Genomic DNA, 25,652 nt, shown 5'->3' with positions numbered 1-25,652 from the left:
TGTTTTGAATTAAGTAAGAATCCACCTGAATTAAGTAAGAATCCACCTTTCCAAGCAGATATTCTCCAACTGTTATCTGTGGAGCCCTGGTGGTCCTTGCAGTTGCTTCTGCTACGAAGACCAACTGTCAGTCAGTCTTCTACTAGTGATGCTTTCTGCTAGTTGTAGTCCAATCCATGATGCTTTGGAGGGTTCCAGAGGCTTTTGTCATCAACTAAACTAGAGAGGGGGGGTGGGAAATGCACCTCTCTCTGTACCCTGTGCATCTGCTTCAGGTTTTTATCTGATGTTACTTAGTGTAAATCCACCAAATTTGCAGAGGACTCTGAAATTGCAGGGGTAGCAAACACACAGGAGGACAGAAGCAAAGTGACCTGAAGAGATTAGAACAGGGGAGCTGCAGGCAATGAGAAGAGATTCAGTACAAATAGATATACAAAATACTTTGCATGCATTCTTATGTGTATTAGTCAGTAGTATTTTTCTACAGGCATCTTAGCTAATCATTTGCTTTGCACAGGGAAGGACAGCTCTCAGTTTATATGCAGTATCTATCTTGCTTCAAGCATGAAAATCCATTATTTGATATCATAACACTAAATCTGGGTAATAAAATCAGATATCAACAGAAATAGATAGGGATGGGCTCTTGCTGAATTACATATAAATGCATACATATATTATATATATAAAAAATAATATGAACAGTGGATGCAATTACCTACCCAATGCCACACTATTCTTAGCTGGAAATTAGTAGCAGGTATTTTTAAATTAATGTTTCATAATATTTTCAGGGGAGGAAATCTCAGTAATTTATGGCAAACCATAAATAAGTCAAAAGTACTGAGTCTATTTGGTTTAGTAATAAACATTATTAGTATATATGTTACACAGTCACATAGAATGCACTGTATAAATGTGTAATTAGCTATACAAGCAAGAAAGATGCACTGTTATATCTTACTGTCAAGGTTTGGCATAATCTAAGCCACCTAGATCCAAAACACGTTTGAACTCAGTAAAAAAGTTTAGTTCCAGATTCAAATTTATAACTTGGGCCCATCTGTACTTACTACAAACGTTTAAAACAACCTTAAAGATATATCTTTCATAATCAATGCTTTCCAAAATCTAATCAATGGTGTTTATGCAAATTATCATTTGAGGCACTGAAAATGGGCCTTATTTCAGCATTTAATGTGCACCTTATGAAAGGAAGGATCTGGTTTGCTGACAAAGGCTCAGTGCATGCAGGTATCCAGGTGTAACTAATTTACCCTCCCACATCTCTTTGATCCTATCAATTGCATGGTTCTTTCAATGTTGAACAATAGAATGAATTAACATGTGATCTAGTGGATAGAGCCAGAATATCTGACTCCTATTCCTAGCTGAATAGGTTGGACAAGTGATGATTTAATTTCTCTGTGCCTGCATTTCCCAGTCTGTAAAGGGGGGGATAATTATATACACTCTTCTTGGTAAAGAATTTCAAGATCCCCTGATAAAAAGCATTTTAAGTATTTTGAGTTACTTAAACTCAGAACTTTTGGCCAACTTCCAAAGTTTTTATACCCTCTTATTTCCAAAAATTGCAACCCAGTTTTCTCCTCATCTTTATGTTGATTTTAGCAAGAACAAGAATGTAAGTGTAATCCAACATATGTATTAATTTTGACAATCACAATTCTACAATGACTCAGATCCACTTTTTGTTTACATCCCTTGTAAAGGTTAATGTGTTCAACTGAACTATGAAAATCAATATGCAGCACAGTAATTGCAGTTTAAATATGACAGACAGTAACTGACTGGTTCTTCTTTCATCCCTTAAAGATAATTTTTACAAATGTAATTAGTCATTTCAGATTTTTTCCCCTCCCTAGAGCAAAAGGCTAGAGAGTTTTAAGAGAGCACTCATTTGTGTCTGTGGAGGACAGAAAGCATGGTGATATCTCTAACCGAAAAACCCACAGAAGCACTCTGGTTAACAAGGCTACATGAGTCATTCTAAGTGGCAACAGCTTGCCTAAAGCTTAGCAACAAACTTTATTTACCTGGCTAGGGAACAAATGCAGAGAGCAACTAAATAATATAAAAACCATCTCTTCTATATGTGGATCTCCATTGTCCCTATTTGACCCCAGGAAAAGGTAAACAGCCACTGTGCCTGTACTGTTCTGGGCCCCACTTTCCAAGCTTGTTTGAGATTACAGTAATTTCCACTGTTACCAAGAAAGATAAAAAATTGTAATTAAATATAAATTCTGTGCCTCTGCTGCTCAGTCAGTGGTTTCCTATCTTTTTATCTATTTCCTTGAAGGTATGCTGTGACTAATTTACAGCTAATGGATGTACTTGCCTCCTAGCACTAGGGAAATCATCTCCGAAGACATTCTGTAGAATCTGACAAGCAGCATCAGGGTTAGGTGAATAAATGTGACCAGCTGTCAGACTCTGGGACCTGTTCAGACCCACAGAGCCATTCTGGTGCCTCGCCCTAGCAGACAGACTAGGTGGGTCTCCAACTCAGGACCTGAGGCTGAAGCCAACATTTTCAAATCTGGGTGACCTACAGTTAAGATCCCAGGTAGTGGTCTCGTTTTCAGGAGCACTGACCACAAAGTATCGTCCACTGATTATTTGCAGAGCTTTTGTTAAAATCGGGCCCCTCATTTTGGCGCCCAAATATGGTCTCTAGGGAAGTTAATCTTAGCGTTCTATTTTTCAAAATCTTGGCCTGAGTACCCATGTGGGAGGGAGAGCTATTGGGAGGGACAGGAAGCCTTTGTATTTTAAGTAGAATCCTGATGTATAACATTTAAAGACAAACCACAGGATGGGGTGAGTTGTTTGGACAGCAGTACAGTCAGTGGGTACATTGTCAGTGCAGGGAATAGGGCATGGAGCAACCATTAAGAACAATGCAGATGCAGCAGTATTACACTGACAACATCCACTAGCCAGGAACTGTATCCACAGACCATATCTGAAGCTAGCAGGGGGCAGCCAGAATTTAACTGGTTAGCTAAGGTCTCCCAAGCTCTAGGACATCCCTGCTTTATGGCACAGAGGGCCTCTGGAGGTATGATTACAGCTACAGTGTTAACTGCAATACGCCCTTTTTGTAACCAAAAACAAGGGAGATGAAAATATTATTTATTTAAGAGGCCACATGAATGGCTGAGTTTCTGGTTGCATTCAATGTGTCATCTGCCCTCCTACAGTGTACTCAAAGTTACTAGGCAGGCTGTGAAGTGGATTAGGATATTCGCTGGACTGAAGACTATACATTACACACTTACCGGTTTAACCTCCTCCTGCTGTTTGCTTGAGGATTTTTCCACTTTTGGAACCAACTGAGACAGCTTGGGGGATTCAAGGACAGCATTGCCATGATCCAGATCATGCTTGATACTCTTCTCCTGTAACAGAAAGACGCAGTACTGATATCACCATGACAGCATTTAAACATCTATTGAGAGAAGCCAAATTCTGTCTTTCAGGACTTCCAAAGGGACACTCTTCCATGTAAGAAGGAAATGGGGGCTTGTCTACACTATTGTTTAAGGCAATTTAAGTTACGTTGTTTGCGGTGTGAAAAATCCACCCATCTGAGTGATGTAACTTAAAGCAATTTAAAGCAATGTCTACACCGCACTATATTGGCAGGTGATGCTCTCCCGACGACACACAAGCCCAGAGATATTACCCCACAGAAATAGCTTTGAACTCTCCAAGCTACTGGAGCTTCATAATCACCATTCCTCAGGAATACATGTATGAAGAACATTAACAGGGAAATAATAAATATCAGAACAATGTGCCCTTACCCTCTCCCTCCAAAAAATTACATTGTTTGCATTTCCTCTTAGGTCTTCGCACTGGGGGAGACAGCTGGACCTCATTGACATTCCCTTCAAGTAAGCTGTACTCCACAGAATAGAATTGGGAAGGGTTGCAATAGGTGGATGCACTTCCTACTGAGTCACAAGAGTCATAAGCAATCCTATAGGATCTGTGTTACCCTTTCTTTTTGAGCAAGTCTACTGCAGATTAAGGTGTATGGACAGGGTGATGCAGCCTGACCATTCTGCTCAGTGGAGATTTCCCTGCTGTAGAATTCATTCAGCCTCCCAGCCCATTGAAAGACCAGGTCTGGCAGCCTTCAGGGGACATCACATTTAAACAGACATCCTCAATTATTTGGTTTCAGAGTAGCAGCCGTGTTAGTCTGTATCCGCAAAAAGAAAAGGAGTACCTGTGGCACTTTAGAGACTAACAAATTTATTTGAGCATAAACTTTCGTGAGCATCGATGAAGTGAGCTGTAGCTCACGAAAGCTTATGCTCAAATAAATTGGTTAGTCTCTAAGGTGCCACTAGTACTCCTTTTCTTTTTGCTCAATTATTTGCTAAGTGGTGGCAGGTAGGACAGCTATCAGTGGAACGGCAGGTTCCAATAGTTAGACTAAAGCCCTGGGGGACAGCACTGTGCCTCCCTCCCTGCTTTGGAGAGCAGCGAGCATAATAATGTCAGTGCTCAACAGATACTCTACCCCAGAGGGGTCCTCACACTTCATTGCACCACAACCCCCTTCTGACAACAAAAATTACTACAAGACCCCAGGATGGGGGACTGAAGCCTGAGCCTCCCGAGCGCCACTGCCCTGGATGGCAGGGGGGCCAAAGCTGAACCCCAAGGGCTTCAGCCCTGGGCAGGGGGGCTGTAACCTGAGTCTTTGACTTTGGCCCCAGACCCCCAAAAAATCTAACACCAGCCCTGGCGACCCCATTAAAATGGGGTCGCGACCCACAGTTTGGGAACTGCTGCTCTAGATAATGGAACAAACAAAGCATCTCTTACAATCTTTCCCTGCTCCCAAGAATAGATTGATTGTACTTCGCTTTTTATAAAAATTGTGCCTTGAACTCATACAGCAAGGGACGGCAAAATCAGAGGTGCACTGAACTTAACCTACAGACAGTTCCCTGGGCCAGGGATCAGCGGTAGAGCTGGATGGAAAAAAGTTTTCCCCATCCCATGAAAATTTGAGATTTTGAAAATTTTCCCCATCGCAAACTGGAACAAATAGTTGAAATCTTGAAAAATTGTTTCTTGTAATACAGTATCATCTAGAGGCCCCATTGTGCACATCTATAGGAAGAGACACACTCTGCCCTGAAGCATTCACACTAAATAGACAAGGGGAAACAGAGGCACAGAGAAGGGAAGTGTTTTGCCCAAGGTGATACAGCAGGTCAGTGGCAGAAGCAGAAACAGCACCCAGATATCTCAAGCCCCAGTCCAATGCCCCATCTGCTGACCCACACCACCTCCTAGTTTATCCGTTACAGCATAAGAAGGGTAAAAAGAACAAGTAGGATGTGCTGTTTTGTTTGGCATTACCTGGAGTTGCATTAACATTCACACATATCAAGTGCTTCCCTTCTGTTGCGGGCGCGGGGGGATGGTGTCTGGGAACAAACTAACAGCTACCTTAGGTGCTTATCTGTCCCCTTTACCATATTATCTGAACAAAGTCTTTAACATAGTTATCCATCAGCACCTCCATGAGGTAGGGTAGTGCTATTATTCCCATTTTACAGATGGGGAGGTGAGGCATGGAGAGACTAAATGACTTGCCCAATGTCACACAGTGTCTATGGCAGAGCAGGGAATTGAACCCAGGTCTCCCGAGTCCCAGGCTCTGTCTGAATCACTGGTGCATGTTTCCTCCCTGGAAAGTCCTGGTGGAACAAGACGTAACTGTGCAGGATAGGTTTCATGTTTTCTGGGCTGCAGGGCATGGGCCATTTTAGCCGGTTTCAGTGCATTTCCAGATTGATCAGACTCGCACCACGTGTTGGCTCATTACGCACAGACAAGCTGCTGACTTCATTCTGACACCAAACAACATTTAAAACACCCTGACTGTCAGAGTGACAGCCTAGCAGGCGGCGCTGGTACCCCTACTGCTTCTGATGACTTCCCAGGCCAGCCATGACGCCACGACTCCACACGGGAGCAGGAGAGAGAAGCACAAAACATCAGTCAGCCCTCCAAAAACACCTCTGGTCTAGAAATATCAGCTACCAAAAGAGAAAAGTTGCTCAAAGAAGAATCACTTTAAGGAGAAGGAAACGGGAGCAAGGATAACTTGACAGCTTACATTAGTTTATGAATTACCACTCGGTAACTTGGTAGCCTTCAGAGGTTGGCTTTCCATAGATAAAACATCAGAAGACAGCAGGCCTTAGCTTCAGTTCATTCTATCCAATACAAGACTGGTCATCAGTAAAACCAGCAGAACCCATCCCACGATCTCAGATTAAACACATGCCCTTGCATATGCCCGCCCACAAAAAGAAACGCCTAGACTGGTACAGCTTCCTCCAGCCTTCTGGTTATTCAGTACAGTGGAAAACCAGAGAAGGGAAGGGAAGAGTAGTGAGCACATTTTTCACAGATTCACAGTCTCTAAGGTGCCACAAGTACTCCTTTTCTTTTTACAGATGGAGGGAAGGATCCTAGGCAAAGAATCACACCCACAAGGTATGCAAATCCCCAGGTGCATTTAGCATCAGTACCCTAGAGAGACACAGCCCATTCCACAGTCCTGCTCCCAGATCCAATAGAACTGTCCTGCCAGGGACCCCCAAATCTGCAAGACTTCACAGACACTACATTAACTCTCTTTGCAATCTCCATGGGGTAGGAAAGATGTGATATGCTACCTCACCCCCTCCCCCACCTCCTTCATACCCCAACTGCATTCCCTGATCCCCCATGCACACCTCAAACTGCACAGAAAGCCCCACTTTCAGGGTTAGGACAGTTAAGCATCTATGGGGTAATGCTTCCTGTTCAGATTTTGGGGTGGGGGGTCATGAGCTGGTTTTATACAAGCTCAGACAGACCCAGACAGGAGGGCTGTGCTTGGGGGTAACCTTAGTTCCCCCCATGTAGAGAAGAGGAGCTCAATCTATGAAGTACCACTTCATGTGTGATTGTGTGTGTTTGGGGGGTGATCTGGGCCCACAGAAGCTCACAAAGACCCTGTAAAAATGAGTCACCACCTCCCAAGCGCCTCCTGATTGCTTGGGGTGGCTCTGCAGTACTCTGCTCTCCTGCAGGGCTCCCCAGTAGCTCCACCTAGTCCATAACGTTTAAAATGCCCCCCTTCTAGAAGGGGATCCAGTTATTTAGTTCATTCTCACACTGGTCCCATCCAGGCCCCAGTCCTTCCCCTTAGTAAAGGAGTCCACAGCCCTCCTTCCTGGAGTCATGTAGTACTTCATATCACCTTCACCCAGCTGGCCCCTGTAACCACTGGTTCCACAGTTCAAACAGTTCTCTCTCCTTGAATCAGGAGCCCCCAGCCCTCCTTCCTGGAGCTGGGTCATAATCCAAACCATTCCTTTACTCCCTACAGATATTTCCTCAAGCCAGCTGCAGCCTCCCAAGGCCTTTGTCCCACTCAAGCACCTTACTCTCCCGCAAGCCTGGCCTAAGATAGTCATGTAACCTTCTTCTCACACGAAGAAATATTTTTCCCCCCCATCTAGGAGGGGAGCTGATCTTGTCACAGATAGTGCTGAGGCCAATCTCCCATTAAGGTGGAACTAGTTGGCCAGCCGGAGACAGATGCAGATAGACCCCCAACCAGCAGTCTTCTGATTCCTGTGACTTGAGCAGGTCTCAGACCTTCCTCTCCAGCCTGTGTTGTTTTGCTCAGATGGTTCCTCCTGGCACTTTTTGAGTACTAGAGCGATCTTTTAATCCTCACATTTGATGGTTTTCAACCAGCCCCTGAGATTTACTAATGTTAGTACAGATAAAAATTGCTGGATTGGCAGCCCTAAAGAATGAAGTCATTATTTATCCACAGAAAACTTACAGCAGAGGCAGTGGCAACACAAAATACGCACACACTGTGGACCTGTGAGGAGTGAAGGTAATTTAGTCTCAATGCCCATTCAGTCCTTGTGCTCTCTTCCAAGACCGTGAACATGGATTCCAACAGATACCATTGATAGATGTAGGTAATAGGTCTGTTAATAACTAGACCAGTACCAGCTCAGATCATTTCATTTCAAACACCAAATGGCCATCAAATGTCAAGAGTAATTTTCATTACTCCTGGTCTGGTTCAAACCAGTGACATAAAGGAAAGGCTCTGTCTCCCACTGAAGAAGTGACAAAACAGGTAAGCATCCCTCCTGAATTCCTTCTTTCCATAGATGCTTCAAGTGCTGTGACAGAGTAGGAAAGGTCCTAATGTTTTCTCTGAATAATGGGCGTGCCTCAGTTTCCCCTATGTGTTACTCAACTATCTAGGTGGTGGAATAAGGGTGTGTGATCATTGCAGAGACCCCAAGTGGGCAGATGTGATTGCTGACTGGGCACAGAATGGCTTACACTTTGTATCCTGGCAACTGGAGCCCATCCCCTGCAAGGAGCCAACCAAAGGTGTTGGAGAACAAAAAAAAAAAAACAACAGGTGACCTGTTTGCCTGAGAGAAAGACAAAGGACAGAGGAGGGGCAACAGGGGGTCTGAGGCTGGGCTGCTGAAAGCAAGTCAGTCTCGGGAGGCGGGGGGACCCAGGGCCCTGGGCTCTGGATCCCCCCCAGGATGGGCTTCACTGAGTGTTCCTGATTTCTGTGCTAACAAGATCTGTTCTTCGCTGTGTTCCTGATGACTAATAGACCCTTCTGTTTTACAACGCTGGCTGAGAGTCACTGCTGACTGCAAAGTTGGGTTGCATGGCCCTTTGGGGATGTGTAATGCTCCCCAGGTGTCCCATCCAGGCGGACTCACGGCAGGGAGCTCACGGTGTGAACGGGGTGTGCTGAACTATCCAAGGTCAGACTCAGGAAGCACTGAAGCTGAGGAGGCTTCTTGCCCTCCTGAGTGTGCGCCCTGAGGGGAGAGACACTGCACTAGAGTCCTGTCTGAACGTCCTTCAGAGTGGTTTCAGAGCACCAAGGCTGTGACTCCGTGGCAAAAGGATAGCAAAACAAAAAGCAACTTTGTCTTCAATGGCAATAGCAATAAGCAAAAAATGGGTAAATATACTTTTTATTGTGCATATTGGCCAAAGGCAGCAGCTTTAAGATGTGTCACACCCTCATACGTTTTTCTGCTTGGGCAACACCAGTGTAATGTACAGAGACACTAACTGGATATGCAGTATCACTTTTGTTTTGCTAATAATTTTGATTTATTCTGTCTGCCATGTCTATTTAGACCATCAACAGTTATGGTCTCATGGGCAAGGACTGCGTTTGTATAGTTAGCATAGTACCTAACACAGCAGGGTCCTGATGCTGGCTGAGACTTCAAATCACTAGTGTGAAAATACTGAAAACCCCCAGCAGGCAGAGATTTTTCACACTAACAGATAAGGCAAGTAGCTGAAGCTAGCCCTCAATATGTAAAAAGAAAAGGAGTACTTGTGGCACCTTAGAGACTAACCAATTTATTTGAGCGTGAGCTTTCATGAGCTACAGCTCACTTCATCGGATGCATACCGTGGAAACTGCAGAAGACATTATATACACACAGAGACCATGAAGCAATACCTCCTCCCACCCCACTCTCCTGCTGGTAATAGCTTATCTAAAGTGATCATCAAGTTGGGCCATTTCCAGCACAAATCCAGGTTTTCTCACCCTCCACCCCCCCCCCCCCACACAAACTCACTCTCCTGCTGCAGTTTCCACGGTATGCATCCGATGAAGTGAGCTGTAGCTCACGAAAGCTCATGCTCAAATAAATTGGTTAGTCTCTAAGGTGCCACAAGTACTCCTTTTCTTTTTGCGAATACAGACTAACACGGCTGTTACTCTGAAACCTCAATATGTAGAAGTCAAACTGAATTTGGACTAGAAGGGGGTCCAACTTTCAGATCAGATCTCAAACCACAGCAAAGATTTGAGCCCGAGTTTTGGGCCAGCTCTATATTAGATTTACACTATTAACTAAAGATATTAATGAAGCATAATAAGCACAGACTCTCCAGATAATCATTAGCGTTCAATTTCTAAAATGCCTGAGCCATGTTTCAGAGTGTCCTTTTCTCTCCAAATTTGAAAGCTTAGGGGATCTCTAGTTCGTCTCTGTTCAACTGTTCTGGCAGCATTTTATTCTGAGCTTTTCAGCTTTGAAACTGGGTTTAAGAAAACAGTGCCCATAACCTACCTTTCCAATCTGTCCTGAGCCACAGACACACTGTCCCATTTAGAGACCAAAAAACCAAGAGCAGGTTTCCCAGGAAATCCCCATATGCATGGAGCATGAAGTTTCACCTATATCCAGGGAAGATTCAAGAATCACAAATGCAACAGGCAGCTCCTCATCAACTAAAACACTATCTTAAGGAGCTGGCAGCTGGCTTTCATTTCAGCAGCACTCGGTACAATAAAACCAGACTTTGCTTTGCTTTACTTTACAAAAAGCCTTTTTTACAATTCTGATTGATTTAAAAATCAAAAACTGACTGAGAATAGAAATATTTTATATATATTATCCACCAAGGGAACTTCGACACTTTAATGTCAGAACAAACCCCAAAACAATTTGCAGAGTTAATGTAGATTCGAAAAAAAAGATTTATCTATAGAAGTGCCCTAGTGTCTTTCGCAGCAAAACTGTTTCCATAAACTCTTGCAGTGCAGTGTAGCATTGGTGCTTCACTTTTAAAGGAAAAGCATCTTCTGTCTAAAAATAAAATATAAGCAAACTGCTCTGTCACCAAGCCATCATATTACACATGCACAGTTCTGATCCTCACGCTGAACCAATACAGTGAGGAAAATTATCCGTGCAGTTTTTGGTCACAGAAGAAGAGGTAGAGGGGTTCCATCTAAGCTTCCTGGATCAGGTGAAGAGAGAGACAAAATACAAAATGTGACTGCTCCGACCAAGCAAACACAGAGCTTTCTACCTAATGCATTCTCAGTTGTCCATGTGGGATTGAAAAGCTGATGTCTGTGGGATACAAATTAAAGACTCACTCTGAAGATACAAGCCCGCTAATGCCCAATGAGCTGTGTCATTTAATGTGGGTGTAAACACACTTACTGACATCCCGCTGCAGTCACTATCCATTATATCATGCATTTTGTCGGAAGGGCAGAAGATGTATGGTTTCTGGTTAGCAAATCAAAAACATTCCTTGTGAATTTGCAGAGATGAAAGACACTGTTCTGTTGTTGAATGAATTGTGCTCAGTGGCACCGTAGGTTAATGCAAAAGTCTTTCACCTTAGGAAACCTGGGTTTAAATCTCCTTTGCATTCAGCGCCTGATCCAAGTCCCTTTGAAGCCAATATGAATATTTCTATTGAGTTCATTGGGAGCTGAACTGGACCCTTAATGCTCGCTTCAGATCTCCCTGCCTGAGTAGTACTTCCCTCACCAACCAAGGGGGATCAGCAGCCCTGAGGAAAGAGTGCTGCCCCAAGACAGAGAGCGCCCTGCCTCTGCTTTTTTCAGCGGGAGCTGCACCTCAAAAGCTCTTTCTTACTTCAGCCTCTTTTAGCATGTATAATATCTCAGCCAGCTCATTTGTATATGTCCAGATTTTTCAGACACACTTAATGGCCCATTCTCAATAGCTACTTGTGCTAAGTCTTCATTACTTCTTAAATGGGACAGTTTAAAATTTGGTTTTCTTGTTAAGGAATTCAGTAGCTCTCACTCATTTTAGCATCAGTCTTTAGGGCTTCTTTGTGGGTAGACAGACTGTCCTGCTGGGAGAGCATTCAGAACTATTCTGTACTCACTGTCTCTCTCCATGTTCATTGGGCTTTCAGTAATATAGTAGAGACCACATGGAATAGACTTTGATTGCCTAAGAGGTCTTGCCCATGTATAAATTCTACCATATTCTAGGATTCTCCTGCTCTACCTTTCCAATTCCCATTATAGCTCCACTCCATTACAGATTCTCCATTCTGGACATTTGCTTTAAACACATACATTGTAGGCAAGAAATCAGTGGTCCAATCCAGCTTCCACGGATGTCAATGGAGACATGCTCATTGATCTAGCCCCAGATGAGCTGCTTCCAGAAAGCGGCACTACTGAAATATCCATAAGAGAAAAAATTATTTAGCTCTCCTCCCCAAAGCAGGAGAGATGCCAGCTACAAGACTTTGGAGCCTCCCTAAGAAAGGAGATTGAGATTGTTCTTAGAAACTTCTAAACACGAGAGAGTCATAACCTCAGCTGCTGTAAGCCAGCATAGTTTTATAGAAGTCAATGAAGCTATGCTTAGTTATACCAGCTGAGCAGCTTGCCCAGAACATGCCTCCCTGGGGCTTAGGTCTATCTAATACTCTGTGAAAACACTACTAATGACACGCCTGAGAAATGTGGTGCACTTTAATGGCTATTTTTAAAACATTTATTGAAAATACCAATGAGATTTGATAGTAAAATAGATGAATCATGTCTCAAATTTTGTTTACATTCCTCACTTTTCATAAAACTGTAAAAGGAGTGATATACACACGAAAACCTGGCAAAGTTTTTGTTTTTTAAACCTAGTTTTGAAACCAAACTTTCTCCTGACCCTCAGATTTTAGAAGAGGAAAAAAAAAAAAAAGTTCCCTGTGTGAGCCAAGCTTCCTTTGAAACAAGTTTTAACAGGTATCAAGGGAAATGCTGAAGCAAATGTTACTAGATGGATGCAAATGCACCAGTAATATAGTGTGTCTATAAAACCACACAGTATCTAATAGTCTGTTTTATTTCAGCCATAATACACTTGCTCCCAATACGGAGAGTGTTGTAAGAAAGATACAGGAACTAATGCTTCCACTCTATTCTAGTCTGTGCGGATTAGGCCTCAACTGGAATACTGTGGCTAGTTCTGGAAACCACATTTCAGGAAAGATGTGGCCAAATTGAAGAAAGTCCAGAGATGAGCAACAAAAATGAATGACGGCCTAGAAAACATGACCTATGAGGGAAAGATTGGAAATAGTGGGTTTATTTAGTCTGGAGAAAAGACGACTGAGAGGGGACATAGTTTTCAAGTATGTAAAAGGTTGGTACAAGGAGGAGGGAGAAAATTTGTTCTCTTTAACCTCTGAAGATAGGACAAGAAGCAATGGGCTTAAATTGTAGCAAGGGCAATTTAGGTTGGATATTAGGAAAAACTAATATCTTAGGAAAAACTAAGGGTGGTTAAGCACTAGAATAAATTGCCTAGGGAGTCTGTGGGATCTCTATCACTGGAGGTTTTTAAGAGCAGGTTAGACAAACACCTGCCAGGGATGGTCTAGATGATACTTAGTCCTGCCATGAGTGCAGGGGCGTGGACTAGATGACTTCTCAAGGTCTCTTCCAGTCCTATGATTCTATGTTGAAGACAGCTAAAGAGGACTATGTGCATTGTAAATAAGAGATCTCATCCTGCAGAGCTCTCTGCTCCAATGGACTACTTAAGTGAGTAAGGTTCTCTCAAATGAGTAAGACTGTGCAGGCTCAAGCCTTAGGTTTCTATCATGAGATTTTTCTACAATAAAGCCATTTCCGATATATTTTTTCTAATACAAACTAAATTGTATAGCAACACCGTGATTTATTGACAGGATGGCTGTTCCAAACAAGCATAATTAGAGAGCCTAATTATCTTCTAAATACCCATTGTATATAATGCTTCAGATAATTACTTCATTAGGTTTCAAAACACTGACCTTTATTTTCCCCTGAGATTCCACCTACTATCTCTCATATGAATGGTTTGCAAAAAGGAAAAGTCAGAAGCACAGTATAAATACATGCTGGAAATACAATTCATCTTTCTTTTAGAAACCTACCTTAGAACTAACATGCTGTGAAATGTTTTGCACCAGATTTTGGGACGGTTTAAAACTACTTTGATTTTGAGCATTCCAAATATTTCTAAACAACATTCGGTCATAAATTTGGTTAGTTTAATGTGCGTGATTGGAATTTTAAAAAGTAGGAATGGCCCAGCTCCAAGGGACAGGTTAGTCTTGATTTTATCCTGACTGTGTTTTATCCAAACACCTGCAAAGTGACAGACATAATCACTTACTTGGCACAAGTGCAGGAAGAGGGATCCAATAACCTCTGGATGCCAACTGAAAGAGTACATAGGGATATGGAGGAAAACAGAGATCACCTGGGTTCATCAAAAGAATATCACGTAAGGTCTCTAATGAAAGCCTGTGTCACACTGGACATCATAATTGTTACAAAATGTGTGTGTGGATGTAGTGTAAGGAATTATGACTATATACTGGAAATTACATTCTTAAGATTTGTGACTAGCGACTGGTCACCAGAAAGGTGAAAAGCCGGTTCTCTTTCAGGCAAGGGATGTTTATCTGTCTATTTACATGTAAATTAAGTATTGTACAGCTCACAATGGGCCTCCATTTACAGTCTGAGCTGAATGCTAATGAAGGATTGTGAAATCTTCAGAGAGGAAATTTACAGGAACAAGTGAACCATCAGGGGTCACTCTTGTTTACCATCAAGGACAATGGACTTTTCAGGGTATAAGTAAGGGATTTGAAGGCACACCCTCATTCCTTTAATCTGTGAGGACAAGCTGCCAGCTGGCTTGATTTTAAGAGAAGGGTTCAGTAGTGGCATAGCTGGGAATGGAAATGTGGGTGGGCCCCGACTTTCGGGTGGAAGGGCAGTGACAAACTGTGCTACCTCAGCTTCTGCCCCTATGCCATGCCCTCCTCCTAGCCCAGGTGCTCCCAGACACAGGGCCTCACCTGCCAAGCTGGGCATGTGCATGCCTCACCTTGGGCAATCACCACCAGCAGCTCTTTCGCTGCCGGGCTCAGCTCCCCTCTCCTGGGGGGAGCAATGGCACCTCCTCCTCACCTGCTACGGCACTGGGCATGGTTGAAACTGGCAGAGACCCGGCCCAGCATCCCCATGTGCCCGCTACCCACTTTCCCTCAGAGCAGCTACCTGTGGGGACCCAACCATTCCCCCTCCAGCGGAGCGGGGAGACGTGGCATCCACCCCTCACTGTGCATGGGGGTGATTTCCTGGCACAAACAGCCCATGCTGCTTTCTGTGTGGGTAAGGGCCCAGGCCCCATGCCCGGGGTGCTGGTTCCCGTTGCCTCCTTTCCAATTTCAATCCTCTCCCCACCCCTGCGTTAGTGACCTAATGGTATGGCCAGACGGAGGCAGGGGGGGTGGGATGGCAGAACAGCTAGGGCACTAATATGTCTTTGCAGTGCTGTCCTTCGCCTTTTCATTGTGTGTGGCTGCTGTGTCTGGGCAGCCCCGAGAGGTCAGGGCAGCAGGGACCCTCTGGCCCGCAGCTCAGAAAATGGCAAGGCAGAGCTGCCGGAGAGTAGCTTTCAGAAAGGCAGGTGCATAGCTCCGTCCTGGATTTCAGGTGACCAAGTGACACCGCGGGCTGCTGTGGCAGCTTGATACCTCTGCTCAGATTTGGGTGGGTCTGGCTGCTAAGTAAGTGGGCCGCAGCCCACCCAGGCTCACCCGTGCCTACGCCCCGGATTCTCAGCTGAAGGGTTGAAAATCCTGGTGAAAGAACATGTGGTAAGTGGTCTTGTGGAGATAGGATAATGTCGTGTCGGTTAGGTTTAGCATGTTATGATTTTGTTTAATATGTAACTGGCTGTTTCCAACATTCTCACTCTCTGTCACTTGAATCTCCGTTCTTTGATGATAAATTTATTCCTGTTTTCACACTCTCTCTTTCTAAGTGCTGTGTGTTCAGTTGAGCGGTGGTCCTGAGTTGAATTGTACTAGTTGGTGTGTACAATTCCTTTGGGACTAGCGGATCTAAAAGTGATGTGAATGTTCAGTCGAACAGGAGCGCAGCACTCCAGAGGGACTCTTGAAGGGATTCTTTATAAAGTATTGATAAAAAATGGAACACAATGAAGACCTATGAGTCTCATCTACAGCAGCAATGTTTTGACAGTGGGAATAAATGTCCAGTTATATTAGCCAAGATGAGTAACAAATTAAACATCCCTTGGCTACATTTCTTGGAGCACTTAGAAGACCGTGACAAACTATTTATCTTGGAAACTATCCACAACTGAATTTTAAATGCCACCAGAAGAGGACTCCATAGTCCAACATGGTAGTGCCATTTTATCACTCTGGAATGTTGTTTTTTTAAAATGATACTCAGGCCAAAATTCTGCCCCTGGATTTCCCATAACCTTCAGCCAAAAGATTTCACTGAGAGCCACAGACGTATCTGAGGGCAAAATTTACTTCTAAATATTTTGGGATTCACAATCTAGACCATTTTTAACAAAATGGGGTCACTCTGGAACACCGTTCATGCCTTGAAATCACACATTCCATCCTGCCTAACTAATCAAAGGGCAGCTACCAAGACCCCTGATGCTCTTCAGTCTTGCCATTACCCTCTTCTGTACATACACAACAAGACATGGATAGCATAAGAGAGCCTGAATACAGTGGCCTAACCAGAGGGAAAGCATCAGACCAAGCAGATAGAATAACTTTGGAGAAAATCATCATGCCTTGAAGCAAAGTGTTAAATTGAGAAGCCTTGTCCACACAAGGAAAAATGAATGTTTTTCTGCAACAGTGCATTTCCATCAACGCTGCCAACAGTGGAAACAAATGGCAAATGTTTTTACCGCTGTGTCATGGCAAAATTTCCCTTCTATGAGTAGTCAAATTCTTACCCTTCAGGATGGCAACAGGAAAATTTGATGATTCCAATATTAATAGGTTTCATTAACCAGGAAATCATACAACATATCACTACTTTTCCATTCTTATGTTTTCATTATAAATCTTCTATTAGAAAACAAACACAAAACCATGGTACAGTCCCTCAGAAACATTTCTCAAATCCTGTCAAGAAACTGACATAAAAAAATTTGACCTCATATAGATGAGAAAGAGAAATGCAAATGCAGTTCTGGGTCACAGAAATATAGAAAGAGTGTCACGCTTCCCAGATCATGATTTTAAAGACAATAAAAAGAACACGTCCAATTTGTAAGCAGTCTAAATCAGAGCAATTTATTCCATTGTGCAGTTGCTAGGACCAGGTTTACAATTCAACAGCTGCTACTGCAGTGAGTAATAAGTTGGACAAGATGCCCTATTGCAATAGACTTTGCAAAATTATTTTTAAAGGTACTATTACTGCAACATGTAAATCTCAAAACATGTTTTTCCCCAAACCTTTTCGCTAAAATGCTGCATTCAGGCTCTTCCTGCCGCTGATTTCATTTGAGGGATTACTGAAATCCTCTACTTAACACACCTACAACTGAATACAATATTTACAAATCATTTCTAGATTGACAGTCCCGAAACCTGAAATTCTTCTTTTATCTACAGAACAAGGACAGCGTGGACAACAGCAGAGAAAACTTCCCTGCCAAGATGAGAAGTGGGGGCCAGGGCAATTTTGATGACAGCTCTTTTGGTGATGTTGTAATCTCTCCACTAGGCATTGAGCCACCAGCCTATTTTTAAGAGTCCACAATAAATAGCAGTCAGATAGTAACAATTTTTTCGTCATTATCAACTTGGCTTGAATTTCATCTACAAATGATGAAAAGCTCCATAATTTTGTAAGCTTCTGAATCGCTCAGGAAGCTGCTAAGTGTTGCTGTTTTTTTTTAAAAGGGGGATGACAAAGGACGAGTTGCCCCATATGATATGAAGCAATTTTTTATATTTGACCAGAGCTGTTTAAACCAATCGCACCCACGCATGCAATATACAGTGTGCCTAACAAGCCTAAACCCTTCATATTTACTAGAGAGTAAAATATAAATCTGCTGGTTTTGACTTTCCCAGAATTCTTCACAGCACAGTTTGTAGTTGTTGAGAAACACCTGCCACTTACTTTTTAAAAAGGATGGTAGAACGTACCGTGAAACCACATCCCATGATCTTTATTCAAAATGAAGACTTCAAGGACCTTTCATGCTACTTCATGAAGCAGCTTTCCGAGTCAACACAGAAATAAATTTGAAGCACTTTAGTGGGTTGATGCTTCTTGCCCCTGCCATGAACTTTCAAAAGTTTTTGATAAAGTTTCTCACAAGTGGCCATTAAGGAAACTAAGTAGTCATGGGGCGAAAGGTAAGGTTACAGCGTGGATTAGAAACTGGCCCAAGCCAGATATAGAAAAAACAATCAATTTTCTACGCAGTAAAGGGTTAACAGTGAAGAGCCACAATGTTTGTGTTAGAAGTGGGGTTTGTTTTAATATATGAATCATTGAAAAGTTGAAAAGCGAGAGCAGTGAAGGGACAATATCTGCTGCTGACAAAATTACTACATAGAAAAGGCTGTGAGGACAGGGATCTAACAAAACTAGTTGAATGGGCAGCAGAATGGTAGATGAAATACATTGCTGATAAATACAAGGTATTGCAGATCGGAAGGAATAATTTTAACTGTGCATACATATTGCTGGGTTCTAAATTAATTGTAGCCACTCAGGAAAAGACCTGGACATCATTGTGGATGGATCCACATGCCCTGATAAGTCAAAAACACAGATACAAAGAATAGCATAGAACAAATTGAAAATAATATGCTATATATCAAATCAGTAAGATATAAAAACTCACATGCTTCTGGGCAAAAGCTAATCACTAACTGAAGAGGGTGAAAAAGATTTTTTCCAGGGATTAGTTTCCAAAACTCCGGTGTAATCAGTAAACATGCAGATTTTATACAGTCTTGGTGGTTCTTAGTTTTCCCTCTGATGATTCTGGTACTGGCCAATGGTGGAAACAGGATTCTAGGCTAGATGTACCACTGGTCTAAACCAGCATGACACCATTCTACACTACAGTGGGTTACTTGTGAAAACAAGCTTTAAACTATCTTTTCATAGATGTATCCAACATTCTACACTAAATTCCCTTAGAATGCACTGAGAGGCAAGTGTTGGTAGATACGGCCCCTATGTAATTTCCAGTTCCCTTCCTCAACTAGTTTATTACACTGTTGACCACCTAATATATTAAATACTGAACTACCACAATATTGTGCAGAGCTCAATTCTGTGAACTGAGTAATGATCGTTAAAGAATATTCTAATGACTATGGTTTAAAACTAAATTTCCAACGATATTTCAGTTAGTCCAAGACATTTAGTTGATTCCTAACATTCCACTGTCTTCCTAGTTTATAAAATAAAATTACTTCTACAGAAACCATACCTCTTTAGTTGCATTTTCATGTCACACTTGTAGCCATCATTACTTGATGACCAAGACTAAGTGGATTGGATAATTAATAATTCCTGGCTGTTTCTTTTGCTTTGAGCTAATCACAGAGAGGACTTGAGTGCTCTATTCTAACTGTTAGGGCTTGATTTAGGCTTGCAGCAACAAAAAACTGAATCTCTGGCTAATCCTTACCACCAGTTCAGCAAAGAGGAGTGAGTGACAGTTTGATATTGAATCGGCAATTTACACTCCACTTGAATTCTTGGTTGCATCAATATGAGTCTGCCCTTCATTTTAAACTGTGCGATATACAATTCATCTGAATATCATCAGCAAGCATTGTGAATATCACAGAATAAGTAAGAGTTAATATTGTATGGAATAAACCCATAAATCCTGATTTAAAGCTCAAAATATAATGCCTAGGTTTTGTTAACCCATAGGATTACCTACGTGATCCTTTGACTATTTTGCTTTAGGTGGTCAGTCTTAGACATCTTTCTTAGAATGAACCAATGAGCTCCAGTGCTAAATTTCATTGCTTTTGTTGGTTTAAATTATCCCCTTTCTATATGGTCTTTCCTCTATAAGCTTTTGTATAAGCCTAATCTTCATTCTCAAAATTCTGTCCAGTTTAGGGTCTGGGGCTCTTTTACAGCTGACTAAAGCAAAAGCCTGCCTGGACATTAAAGATCCCCTGATATTTTTTGTAAAGATAAAGGGCTTGTGATCTTATCCGTAGGCAAAACACACTTTCCTTTCCTCTTACTGCCACAGTTCTACAACAGCTGTCCACTTGACTGCTTCTTCTCACCATAGAAATAGGAATATCATAGTGATGAGGCACTTGTGATTTGTGAAGCATTTTGGGACCCTTCAGGATTAAAGGAACTATATAAATATAAAATATATAGCTAGCATGATCAATCAGTTCTGTTACGCATGCCAGACTACCCACTGATAATTCAGCACTCCAAATGCAGAGTGCAGAATTATTCAGGCAGTTTCCATACACATCAGACTCAAAGCAATGCCCCCAGTTCACTGGAAGTCAGACCAATTAAATGGAAATCCTCCTTCTGTCAAGGTAGATCAAATGCATTTGGGGGAAAATATTGATTTTTCTCTGAGCCCAACAGATTTTGAGAGTAAAGTATGGGGAATCATGCAGATTCTGCAAAGTTAATATGGCATAATCTGATAACACTTATGCCCAAAGACTCATAGGTCACATGGGATTCAAGTATGCTGCCTAGGATTCATCCTCGGGTTCAAATCCTGATAGATAACATGGTAGTAAAGAGAATCTATATTATCACAGAAATCCACATGCCCAAAATGGAATAGTTAAAGAGCTATAAGAACTCAAGACTATGAAGCTTACATGATACAAGGGCTTGTGAGATACATGGGACCACAATCCACCATGAGCGTGAAAGCTACTCTTAAACCATATCTTACTCTATATTGTAAATATTTGCCAGAACAGGAGTGGGAAAATAGAAGGTCCCGGGCAACAAACATCTAAGAGGTCTCATTGATCCAGCCAGGATCAGGAAATTAAATCAAGCTGCCCACTTCCCCCATTTTTAAAAGCTTTGGATTAAATTAAAATAAAACAGGCTCTTAGCATACTAAGTATCCTTTATGAGAAAAGAGGGATCATGACAGGAAGCCAGCCACTACAATGGCAGGTCAAACTGCCAGGTATTTCAGTATTCCTTCCCCATGCACATCAGCAATCTAATGCGTTATTCTGCAGAAATTCTCAGGAGTAGGTGTATAAAAAGTAATATTGTACCACCCTGATAAAAAGCTCTACACTGTAACATGCTGATTTAAGTGATTAGAGCTGTCATAAATATAAAGGGAAGGGTAAATCCCTTTAAAATCCCTCCTGGCCAGAGGAAAACTCCTCTCACCTGTAAAGTGTTAAGAAGCTAAAGGTAACCTCGCTGGCACCTGACCAAAATGACCAATGAGGAGACAAGATACTTTCAAAAGCTGGGAGAAGGGAGAGAGACAAAGGGTCTCTGTCTGTCTATATGCTGCTTTTGTCAGGGATAGAACAGGAATGGAGTCTTAGAACTTTTAGTAAGTAATCTAGCTAGGTATGTGTTAGATTATGATTTCTTTAAATGGCTGAGAAAAGAATTGTGCTGAATAGAATAACTATTTCTGTCTGTGTATCTTTTCTGTAAGGTTTTGCCTAGAGGGGTTCTCTATGTTTTGAATCTAATTACCCTGTAAGGTATCTACTATCCTGATTTTACAGAGGGGATTTCTTTACTTCTATTTACTCCTATTTCTATTAAAAGTCTTCTTGTAAGAAAACTGAATGCTTTTTCATTGTTCTCAGATCCAAGGGTTTGGGTCTGTGGTCACCTATGCAAATTGGTGAGGCTTTTTATCCAACATTTCCCAGGAAAGGGGGGGTGCAAGTGTTGGGAGGATTGTTCATTGTTCTTAAGATCCAAGGGTCTGGGTCTGTAGTCACCTAGGCAAATTGGTGAGGCTTTTTACCAAACCTTGTCCAGGAAGTGGGGTACAAGGTTTTGGGAAGTATTTGGGGGGGGGGGGAAGATGTTTCCAAACAGCTCTTCCTCAGTAACCAGTATTTGTTTGGTAATGGTAGCGGCCAATCCAAGGACAAAGGGTGGAATATTTTGTACCTTGGGGAAGTTTTGACCTAAGCTGGTAAAGATAAGCTTAGGAGGTTTTCATACAGGTCACCACATCTGTACCCTAGCGTTCAGAGTGGGGGAGGAACCTTGACAAGAGCAATCACATAAAACTGTTCTGAAGATGAACTATGGAGTGAAATAACATTTTTGCCAAGCACCAAATGAACAGGAGGAGTGGCAGGGGGAAGGGCTGTGACACGTCTGAATGTGTAATTGATGGAGGATTGGAACTACTGTAAGGGGGAAAAAAATGACACTTTCTGCCTCAGGACTAGGCATCTATACAGTCAATTGCACTCCCACTTTTATCCTAGCTTGGACAGGAGCTGAAGAGATACGGCATATCAGTTTTTCCAGGAGGTTATCCATAACCATCCTTTGTAACTTTCAATAGGGGACTGATTCAGCCCTAAGGACATGTCTACACTACAAGGACTACAGCAGCAAAGCCGCAACTATAGCGTAGACACGACAATGACAGCAGGGGTTTTTCCGTTGCTGTAGTAAATTCTCCCCCTTGGAGAGGCAGTAGCTAGGTTGACAGAAGAACTGTTCCTTTGGCCTAGCTGCAGCTACAGTGGGCATAGGTCAACCTAACTAAGTCACATAAGATGTGAAATTTTTCACAGCCCTAAGTGATGTAGCTAGGTCAACCTATGTTTTAGGTGTAGACCAGGCCCCAGTTACACTCGAATGATGGCTGGGAAGAGATCTAAGGTCCAGTGATTTAATCATGAGAACACCTGCCAGCTAATCCAGGCATTGACACTAATTTCCTCTGTGGCCCTCAGCAAGTCTCTTTACCTCTCTACCTTGGCTCTACCCTTTGTAAAATGTGGATAACGTTTTAATCACAGTGGTGTTGTGGGGATTAGTGTTTATAAAGTAAGACACTTTGAGGATGAAGCCAGAGATTTTTCAAAAGCTGCCTAAGTAATTTGGACCCCCAGTTCCCAGTAATTAATATTATTCAATGGGGTTGCAAGGTCCTAGCTGTTGACAGAATTAGGCCCTTGGGGTTATACATGTATTACATGTTTCCTTCCTCCAGCTGAAATAACCAGCAACATACAACTGCTTACTTTTAAAAACATTTTTTAAGAAACACTGTTACGTGACAAAGTTCTACCACTAGTTGAGCTGGGAAAACAAGAATTCTTACAAGTTCTCTGTTCCTTGGCAATAGCTGTTAGGATGCAGTATAAATATTAATTACCTCACTAAGATTATCCTTTATAAAATTACATCACTTTCTTCTTGCTGGCCAAATTTAGGCGAAAAAATGAGGGTTTTCTTCTAATTAGAAACTGAGGGGGAAGGATGGTTCAGTGCTTAGAGCAATAGGTTGAGCCTTGGGAGAACTTGATTTAGTTCTCTGTTCTTCCACGGTTTTCCTATGTGACCTTGGCCATGTCACTTAGTCCCTTTGTGCCTCAGTTACTCATCTGTAAAATAGGGATAATAGCACATCCCTGTTTCAGGAGCGTTGTCAGGATAAATGCACTAAAGATTGTGAGGTGTTCAAATACTAGGGTAATGGAGGCCATAGGTACCTTGGATAGAATTACAAGTGAAGCAGAATGGTGCCATTGACTTCCAGAATTGAAATACCATTCTCAGACTGTAGTATCTTACTTCACAAGCCCCATTGACTTCATGGGCTAAGGTATTACTCAGCATGAGTAAGGAGATCACGATCTAGTCCACAGATAGTGAGCTAGAGCTTAAAAATAGGTTTTGTTTGTTTCCAGAATTACACTTCTCCAGCTTGTTAAAAATATCAAAACCCAGTTTTTAAAAGCTATTGGTAGGTTCATTTTTCAGGGCAGCTTAAATTTCTAGCCTGGAATTTGCCCATCAGAATAACCACCTTAAATTTTTAGCTAACAAAAGCTGGTCTATGATCAGGCAAGGCAACAGGTTCTCCTTGGGGCCAGATTCTGATTCTCAGAGGTTTTAGACAAGTGTCACATTACTGAATTCAATTGACATTCTGAGATCATGCCAATATAACTCTATTGATGCAATATCCATCAATAGAATATTAAGTGATTATAGTGTAAAACCTGAGAGAGATCAGAATAAGGCCTTTGAACTAATCAGCTTTACACTTACTTTTGAGAGTTAGAGAAATTCAAGACTTCATGTTTCAGGGTACACCACCATTCCCTCAATGGATTACATAATTTAATCATAGAAGCTTTTAATCCATGCATTGATATTTATTGTGGATCATGTTAAACAATTCAGAAAATAAAAAAGAATTAAAACAGAAGTCATGAACATAATTTTTGTATGCATATCAGTTCTCCTATGCCCTGCCACCTACTCTCCGTGTACTACTCTGAGACTTGATTCCCATAATAGAACCCTATAGACTTGCAAACACTTGCATCAGTTTTCTTTTGAGCTTTTTTGGAATATTTCTCTTTCAGTTTAGCTGGAAATTGATTTTATAACCATGTGCCAAATCCCAGGTGAGAACTTTTGTAGTTTTCCTTACAACTACAAAAAGCCATGAGTTTGTATATACTCTATGGCAGTACCACACAAACATATAGCTGCAGTAACCTTGAGACGTATCTGTTTAAACTGATTGCACGTTTATTGTAAGATTGCACAAAACAATTGCAAGTGTGCTGTTACACAGGGTGGTGCATCTGTTGAGTCAATATACAGGCTGATGAATATTCTAAACTCATTAACTACACTGAACTCCCTGTACTGGTTTGAAGTAGGGCATCTATCTGTTTAGATTTGTTTTTCTCAAGTGACAGTAGCTCCCAGGTGGTGACAATCAAACATTTCTTTGTCCTTCATCTTATGACTGAACTTGTATAGAAAAATATCACTTACACACGAATTGTACAGTTGATGAAAGGTTTTGTTCCTAACTTACAATGAAAATAGTCTGAAATATATTTAGCTATTTGTAATTGGCAGTAACTATTACCCATTCAGCAGACACTTTACTATTACAGACATAATTCCCCTTATTCTCAGTGAATTAAGTTAATCTGAACACAGTATCTAACGGCAGTATGAAACACACTGAATATAGTAAGTACCCATCTCAATAGTTTGACAATACTTACTATTTCCATCCTTTTTTCTTTTGGAAAAAATATCTATCCACAAAGCACTTTTGTTCTTGCACACCTGAGATTTTACTGTATATTCCTCAGATTATCTGGCCTTCATCCCAGACTGCTGTTTGTAAAGAGTTTGCTGTTTGCAGATTCAGACGCTGCATGTTTGATAGTGTTAACCAAAATAGTCTGTGACTGGCACTATGTAATTGAAGAGCCAATCACTATACGTGACAGAAAAGTTTGAGTTGCTTCACAGGTGCACAGGCTGACCCACTGACCCGACTCTGAGGAAGGGTGCCATGATTATTTTTAGAAAGGCACATGAGTCACAAGAACACATGAGAGTACATTTAATATTAGTTAACTGGAGTCTGAAGAACTTTCAAAGTAAATGTGCCTCAATTCCCATTTTGTGCCTGTTTGTCAAAGGAACAATATCAATGGTGGCAGTTTAAGAATGATAAATTTCAAGGGGGAAACAAATCTGCTTCCTCCACACATCCCCATTCAGCCATTCTATCACCACCACTTTCTGGATTTCCCCTTTATTTTATTGTGCTTACATCCCTGAAAACACTGCAGTGCAGTACTAAAGGGATGCTTCACTGGAAAAGCTGTTGCCCTTAGATGAGACATGTAATAGTCAC

The 25,652-nt window shown here is 41.9% G+C and overlaps 1 protein-coding gene across 1 annotated transcript in view; it reads right to left on the bottom strand.

Moving 5' to 3' along the window:
- Positions 1-289: 289 nt before the first annotated feature.
- STX2 (syntaxin 2) overlaps positions 290-25,652 on the bottom strand; it is a 70,773-nt gene continuing 45,410 nt past the window's right edge. Inside the window, exons 10-11 of the mRNA XM_077834905.1 lie at positions 3,309-3,428; positions 290-397 (exon numbers count right to left, since the gene is read on the bottom strand). Of these exons, the coding sequence (XP_077691031.1) occupies positions 290-397; positions 3,309-3,428 (228 nt within the window). The remainder of the gene's footprint in view (positions 398-3,308; positions 3,429-25,652) is intronic.

This window comes from Eretmochelys imbricata, chromosome 15, assembly GCF_965152235.1.
Source record: "Eretmochelys imbricata isolate rEreImb1 chromosome 15, rEreImb1.hap1, whole genome shotgun sequence".
In the NCBI taxonomy this organism is placed as follows: Eukaryota; Metazoa; Chordata; order Testudines; family Cheloniidae; genus Eretmochelys; species Eretmochelys imbricata.
The sequence above is the reverse complement of the archived record's forward strand: the minus strand, read 5'-3'. Positions and strand labels throughout refer to the sequence as shown.